The sequence below is a fragment of the Protomyctophum bolini genome (genome assembly GCF_963924005.1).
Source record: "Protomyctophum bolini genome assembly, chromosome: 15".
Lineage (NCBI taxonomy): Eukaryota > Metazoa > Chordata > Actinopteri > Myctophiformes > Myctophidae > Protomyctophum > Protomyctophum bolini.
The window spans coordinates 38,867,930-38,875,954 of record NC_137876.1 but is presented as its reverse complement, the minus strand read 5'-3'; the positions used below and the strand labels follow the sequence as shown (position 1 = coordinate 38,875,954).

General features: G+C 42.2%; 1 protein-coding gene across 1 annotated transcript; it reads left to right on the top strand.

Moving 5' to 3' along the window:
- Positions 1 to 666: 666 nt before the first annotated feature.
- Positions 667 to 7,959, top strand: dcdc2b (doublecortin domain containing 2B; the record flags this gene model as incomplete). Its single annotated transcript, XM_080784364.1, has 16 exons — positions 667 to 965; positions 1,746 to 1,797; positions 3,829 to 3,899; positions 4,093 to 4,224; positions 4,341 to 4,480; positions 4,566 to 4,672; positions 4,947 to 5,012; positions 5,395 to 5,578; positions 5,861 to 5,970; positions 6,061 to 6,129; positions 6,414 to 6,545; positions 6,721 to 6,837; positions 6,947 to 7,066; positions 7,351 to 7,440; positions 7,627 to 7,767; positions 7,855 to 7,959. 16 exons carry the CDS (start codon positions 667 to 669, stop codon positions 7,957 to 7,959), a joined length of 1,935 nt encoding a protein of 644 aa, XP_080640490.1.
- Positions 7,960 to 8,025: the final 66 nt, after the last annotated feature.

The window sequence follows — 8,025 nt, the reverse complement described above, 5'->3', positions numbered from 1 at the left end:
GGCTTTACCTGCATAGGCCTACATTGTTTTTTTTGGGGGGGGGATCACAAATAATGTTAATGGGGTTATCTTATTTATTCAGCTTACACCATTTGGACTCTCCCCCTTCTCTTACTCTCTTTTGTTGTGGTTGCTGCTGCCGATGGTCTGGCCCACAAAGCTAGTCACTGCTGGCCCTGCTGCCATGGCAACCAGGAAATACTCTCAGCCGTCAGTCCGTACGGAGTAGCGTGTGTGTGTTTGTGAGTGAGGGATGTGTGAGAGCAGAACATGGTGAGTGGACGTCGGACATCCTGACAGACCACCACAGCTTGGACTCCAATCTTCACCTTTACTTCCAGTTCTCTTCGTTTGACCTGCCAGGCTGGTGAGTCTATGAGCAAAGTGTGTGTTAAGGGGTGAATGGAGCCAGTACATGAGAAAGTGCTCTGTGTGTGTGTGTGTGTGTGTGCGCATGAGATAAGGTGGTCAGAAATGTAGCTTCAGTAGCAGAAGACGTGAAGTGTACATACAGTATAGAATGTGGGTCATTGTGTGTGTGTGTTGTGTGTGGCGGGGGGGGGGGGGTAGTACTCAGACATGGATACAAGCAGACAAGTGTGTTTCCTTCTGGTGTAAACTATAGCAGCGTGCCGTGGACTGGGAGAGTAACAGCTGGACTCAGAGATGGCTGCCAGCAGTGGAACGTCCTCCGCGACCACCACTCTCCTGCCCCCAGTGAAGAGCGTGATGGTTTACAGGAACGGAGACCCCTTCTACTGTGGACGCAGGTTCGTGGTCAACCAGCGCCAGGTGGCCAGTATGGAGGTCTTTCTCAATGAAGTGACCCTAAGCATTGGGGCCCCGCTTGCCGTCAGGACCCTGTTCACCCCCAGACAGGGCCACAAGGTCAGGGACCTCCAGGAGCTGCAGACAGGAGGCCAGTATGTTGCGGCCGCAGGCTATGAGAGGTTCAAGAAACTGGAGTGAGTACAGAAGCAAGACACTAATACTGATATATCTGCCATTATTTGATGTTTTTGACAACACCAATATCAGATTCGGCAATTATGCCGAATTATGATGGGTCCCACTTTCAATGTGGCGTCCCTATTTTTGTGTCATGGTGGGTGGACATTTTCAAAAGTTTCCAAAAAACTAGCTACCCCCTCCTATTCAAAGCTTTGTGTGTTTGTGTGTATGAGCACGGAATGTGATGATTTGATTGGCTGGGCACGGAATGTGATGTATAATGATAAGAGTGCCGTTTTTCAAACCGTTAGAATAGATTTAGCACTTACTCAAAATCAGGATTGTATTGGACCCAAAGATATGACATTGGTCAGGCCCTAATGATAATGTTTATAAACAATAATTCAGTTTGCAACTGATTGAAATGTATTATAGATTAGCTAGAGTCCAATGACTAGAGCATTTGTGATATTTTGGTGTTGATTTAAAAGGGACATGGCATGCTTGATTGTAACATGTAAGCAAGTGTACTATGATCTATATGCTTTTCAACTCTTTTAACCGCTTGAACCCTTGCATCCCTATTCTGGGACTAACAAAAATAGCAGATCTACAAGCTCACAGCGTGTCGCAGCGTGACACTTTGTCAGCTTGTAGATTGGCAAATTTTGGCAAAGATATTTAGTGTAGTGTGAAAACAGGAGGGGGCCCAGTATAGAGCCCTCCGGTCAACTATGTATAGGGTTTAAATGTTTAATGCTGTGATGATGTTCTCATTTACACTTACATTTTAGTTACCTGAACACAGGCCCGAAGAGCCAGCCTGTTGCCCGTGAAGGAACTCAGGTAGGTTATGAGTTCTACAGCACCGTCCATGATTCATTAATCTGAATTTACATGAGGAATGTGCCACTCCATTTCTCAGTGAGGGCAGCCATGCCACAATTCTCATATCTCGTTGATCTGCTCCATTTGAATTGCAGCCAAGTTGAATATGAAAATGATCGCTTGTGTAGCCGCAAGAACAGGATTTTCCATTCTAGAGCCAACTTCATATTTGCCTACATATTTGACGACACTTAAAACCTGTTTGTTTGCATTAGTGGCTAATGTGCCCTTTGACCAACTACAGTATGTGTGTCAGTGTATGCACTTTGATGTCACTGGTTGTCACGTAAATTCATTTAAATGATCGGTTAATGATTGTGCTTGACAATCACTATTCAGTTACAGCCAGAAAGGGGTCAAGGCTATTATACATTTACATTCAGTAATTGGGTGAAACAAAATACATAAATTAACTATTTACTTATTTTATTCTTTTATGCCTTCACAAAACAACACAAACTTTTCCCCTATCCAGCCTTTATCCTTGTTAGCTGGATAGCCAAAGCGTTTGTGTTGTTTTTGTGTTGTTTTGTGAAGGCATGGAAAAATAAAATGTTAAAAAAGGTAACGGAGTTCCACTGTATTCATTTTTTATTGTTGCACTATACCAGTTTAACTATACCATTACCAACACTAAACGTGGTTAGTGGCAGTGACAGAAACAAGACGAAACCATATCAGAGGCTACACAATGAAGGAATGTTATTAAATAGGCTAACTAACTAACATAAATAATCTAGGAGAAAATGGTTCTTTGACAGACTTTGAACGCAACCACCTGATGCTCAACATAATTCATTTGGGTATTTTTCTGCATTAAAATACAGATATAAGTTAGTTAACATATTCAATGTTAACTAACATGTGAAGTGGAAATAACATTTTCACATACAGTATTGCTGAAAGAAATAATTCTTCATGAACACATTGACATATGGCCACATGATGGACCACGTACACCACACACACACACACACACACACACACACACACACACACACACACACACACACACACACACAAAGAGAGCCACTCACCAATTGTCACAATGGAGAGTGGTTACTTTGTATTCGGACCAACTGGCAGGGATCAGAATAAATGTTTGTCGAGCCTGAGTGTGTTTCTGGTCTTTTACCATCAGTGTAACTTTTCTGCGCAGTGAACATGAGAGTGATTTGTTTTATTTGTGCCTTGGGCGGCTGCCATTTGGAGAGCATTGCTGTGGAGTAATGTTAAATTGGCCTGCCATAATGTGTGTGTGTGTGTGTGTGTGTGTGTGTGTGTGTGTGTGTGTGTGTGTGTGTGTGTGTGCGCGCGCGTGCGTGCGTGTGTGTGTAATAAAGCATACGTCCATGCAGTGTTATCAATGCTGTGCACATGTCTGGGCAAGCCCAATGCTGAGCTCCACATTGGCAGCGCCATGAGTCCTTCAGCACCAGTACACTTCAAAGCCAAAACGCTGAGGCATGATTATCTGTCTTTGGTTTGTTCTGGGTTGATTTATTGCAGTGGTGCAGTCAGAAGCAGCAGGAGATACTGTGTGAACAGCAGATTATTGTACACAGTAAAACCCTGAGTGTTAACTAGTGTACGAATGGAACCAAAAGGATCCATTTGGTTCCATTTGTACATTGTCAGAGTTACAAATGGATAGATGTTAAGTATGTAACCGTTTCAAGATGTCAGACACATTATGTATGGATGTTTCGTTGCCATGGCTGCCCCACTTGAACTGACACAGTGCAACAGTTAAGCGTAACTTACTGTATAATATATCCCAATTATCCCGTCATGTGGCAATGTTCTTGCCACAAAATGTAGTTATTTTCGGCAAGCTATACTGTAGTGACAGACAATTTCAGCTGATTTCAGTTTAGAATTGGTTGATATCAAGTGGGGGTACATCTTCACATTTTATAATATTTCTGAAATGGCACTATGTATGGCAGAACCTAACCTAACCCATATTCGTTTATCTGTCTAATGCAGGTAAGGATAATTCACAGGCCAAATGTCTCGGCTAAATGGAGGAAGTTCATACCTTTACCTTGTATCATTCAGTGAGTTGTGCACACACCCACAGCCACTCACACTTGCCCACGCACGCACGCGCACACACACACACACACACACACACACACACACACACACACACACACACACACACACACACACACACACAAAAATCACACATAAAATGCACCATTGCAATCTATACACTTCCAGTGAGCACACCTTTCTGTCTCCCTTTAGTGTTCTCCGTAATGGAGACCTCCTGTGTCCGCCCTTCCGTTTTATCATTCCTCGGAGCATGCAGCAGGACCTGGAGCAGATTCTGAGTCTAGTCACAGAGAAGGTCAGCTTACGGACTGGAGCTGTACGCAGGTCAGTAACACTGAGACGCACACACACACACACACACACACACAGTACATTTGTGTGCAGTATATATTTATGTGTGTATATGTGTGTGCGTGCGTGCGCGTGTGTGCATGTGTCAGGTTGTGCTCCCTAGAGGGGGTAGCTGTTTCCTCAGCAGAAGAACTGGAAACCAGCCACTGCTACGTTGCCGTAGGAACTGAGAGGTTCAAGAAACTTCCATATGTGGAGCTGTTGATTTCTAAAGCTGCAGAGAGGTATTGTTATTTGTAGGGGGGGGGGGGTGTTTGTCTTAGACATTGGTTTATTTAACCTTCCCTAACATACTGTAGAGAATGAGGGGGTAGATGGTATTGTCAGACAAAGCACTATAGTGTATATAACCTACAGTATATGGTTTAATTTATTTTCTAGACATTACCCGGGAAGCAAACATTTTCCAAGGAGCACAGAGGTACATTTTTTGTTTTTGTTTTGTTCATAATAACTCACTTATACTGTGTTAAAGGGATATTTCACTTTCATGTTCAAAGTTATTTAACTTCTACTCTTGGAGTTAATTTAGTGCCAATATTTTTCACACATTTTAAATATAATTTACAGAAATATAATTTACACGTGTTTCAGAACTACTACTCAGGCTTTTCTGAGCACCCCTGAGATTTTTTAATTTGCTTGTTTCAGTATTTAGATATTTGATATTCATTTGATCACATTTCCCCCCTCAGAGCAGAAAAGCAGGAAGTGGCCCAGAAGACAGATACAGTGACTCAGCCCTTCTGGAATCACCAGAGGTAGTTACATTGACATTTCCTTTTCAATCAATTACTATGGAATGTATTTCCGGACATTCTGATCAAATACAGTGCTCTTGACGTATTTTCTATCAATTACACACACCCCATGAAGCCTTGAATTCATGGAGATGTTTTTGTTTTTGTCACATTATTAAGCCAATAATTTGATAACTGGCGGAAACATGCTAATGTCTCCGGCAGGAGACTCCGCAATTAGTATCCTACCGGTCATCAAATTATTGACTTAGGAATGCAACAAAAACGGGGTGTAATTGCTAGAAAATAAGTAATTTTTTGAGACAGCTCGGAGCAATTGTTGGCATCGTTGTGACGTTGGCTGCGTATGAATGTGACTTTTAATTGAACTTGAACTTCACAGTCAGATGGGAGGAGGGTGCGGTCCACAGGAGATGAGGCTACGCAGGTGGCCTCACAACAGGCTGTTCATAGAAGGACCGGAAGGACTGGTCATGGGGAGGAGACTTCTGTGTTCTACGCCAGGCCTGTCAGGGTCCGCAAGAACCACGACTACCAACCTAGACTGTCAACCAGCAACAGACCAGGTTAGGACAGAGGCCCGAACACACCCATGCATGCACAAACACACGCAAGCCATACTTGTATCATGCCATACTTGTAACAGCATAAGATACAGCATGTACTGTATGTATATTGTCTTTTCTTTAATCTTGTATCACTATTTCATATGAGATATACACAGTAAAATCTGTGTAGTAATGAATGACAGGGTAAACAATCCTCTGTCTTTGTCTTAATGTTCAGTGTGTTGACCAATATATATGTGCAGAGCATGTGCAGCAGCAGTAACCTGCTGTTCATTATAGCCCAGCCAAGCGTGTTTAGAAGGAAAGTCCAGCGGAGGAGAGAGGAGGTACGAGGGGCTGAGGAGATACAAGAGGATGAGAACACAGCGACAGAACTCCCTGTTGATCAGGTAAACTCACTACTATCTCTCCTCTGAACTTTTATAAAGTTCAATACAAATGACACATTCTTTTTCCTTCTCCTTCCTCTCCATATGAAGAGAGTGGCAGAAATAGTGGAAGATGAGGACGTAACTCAAAGGGATGGCCTGCTGCAGAACACTGAACAGGTGCACATGGCATAATCATTCTTTTTAAATGTGGGAGTTATGTACCCTGTCAATATGTTATTTTTGGAATCCCATAATCATGATTATCAGAATGATTGGTGCAAAGATTATATGACAAAACTATCGTGTGCTCTTGCCAAGGTCTACTCATATCATTTGTGTTTTGTGTGTGTGTGTGTGTGTGTGTGTGTGTGTGTGTGTGTGTGTGTGTGTGTGTGTGTGTGTGTGTGTGTGTGTGTGTGTGCGCGTGTGTGTATATACGTGCGTGTGTTTAATGTGGATAGCAGCTAAATAGAAAGGCAAGTACTCCAGCAGGCTCACCTATCAGCAGCAGTAGCAGCAATAGATCAGTCCATAAAAGTGATCCAGACATCCAGGCAGACATGAAATTGAGACATCAAACTGAAACATCACAGGTATTCATGTATACAACTATTTGTGTGGGAGTGAAATACCCTTTCAAGATGTTATTTTTTGGAAAAACCATAATAATCATGACTATAAGAATGATTGGTGCAAAGATTGTATGACAAAACTATAGTGTGCACTTTCCAAGGCAAACTCAATTAGTTTTGTTTTTTACATGAATAGCAGCAGCCAAACATAAAGGCAAATTCTCCAGCAGGCTCACCTGTCAGCAGCAATACATCAGTTCATAAAAGAGATCCGGGCAGAGATGAAATTGAGATTGATGGTGAAACATCACAGGTATTCATGCATTTGTGTACTGGCTACAACTATTTACTGATGTTCAACAACATCATGTATGGTAGATGCACAAATTGTTCATGGCATGATGTTCTTTTTGGTGAGACAGGCAGAGATTATGAAGAGTGAAGTGTGCAATGAGAATGATCACCATCTCACCGGTACCAAAGAATTTGACCACATCACACCAGTCCTAAGGCTCCCGATCAAACAAAGGATTGACTTCAAGGTTATTTTTATTTACTTTTACATCCCTTAATGGCCTGGCTCCCCTATATATGTCCGAACTCATACAGCACCACAACCCACTCAGAGTTCTGAGTTCTGCTGACCAGTGACTATTGACTGTGCCAACAGATCTAACCCACAAAACAAGAGGTTACCCCAGAGCTATGGAAAAACCTTCCCCCCACATTAGAGATGTTCAATCCATCAACCCTTCTTAAAACTCACCTTTTCTCTATGGCCTTTAATGTTATCTGATTTTAATGATTACGTATTCTTGTTGTTTAGGTATCCAAACATGAAGGCACTGAACAACGATCAACTATGGAAAATGATAATACATTTGCAATGACAGAGGAAGATTTTGCCAGAGCTGAGGTGAATTGAGCATCTTCTGAAGACGATATTGAATTCATACACAGTGGGTCAAAGTTTCTACTGTCAGGGTAGATTCTTCCACTGAATTAAATGACCACTCTGTATTTACTGTGTACAGGTGCTTATATTGAGAGCAAGTAAAGACAGTAATTAATTCTGTCTCTGCTTTCATGTGTATTATTCAAGGTACCTGAGCCTGAGCTGACCTCTTCAAATAGAAGGACATCCTCCTCCTCATCTAACCGTTCCAGAGACAGTGGATCGATCCATGGAAAAAATAGGGAGTTTGAAGACAGGCCAAGTTTAAAATCATCTAACTCTAAGGGGGTACAGTGAAATTCTCTACATCACCAAGCCATGTCCTGTCTTATCTCTCACTTTGCTCTTACCCTGTTTAATGGTTTACTCCAACAGAGTTCTCCCCAGCCTCCCCCATCAAATATAATGGAACAGTCCAATCATGGAGGACTGATGGCTGAGGAGAGAGAAGGTTTCATCAAAGATGAGTCGATGGAATAACCTTAATGTCTACTGTGATATGGCGTATAAACAAAAATGGCTGATCCACAAGCTCACCTATTTTTT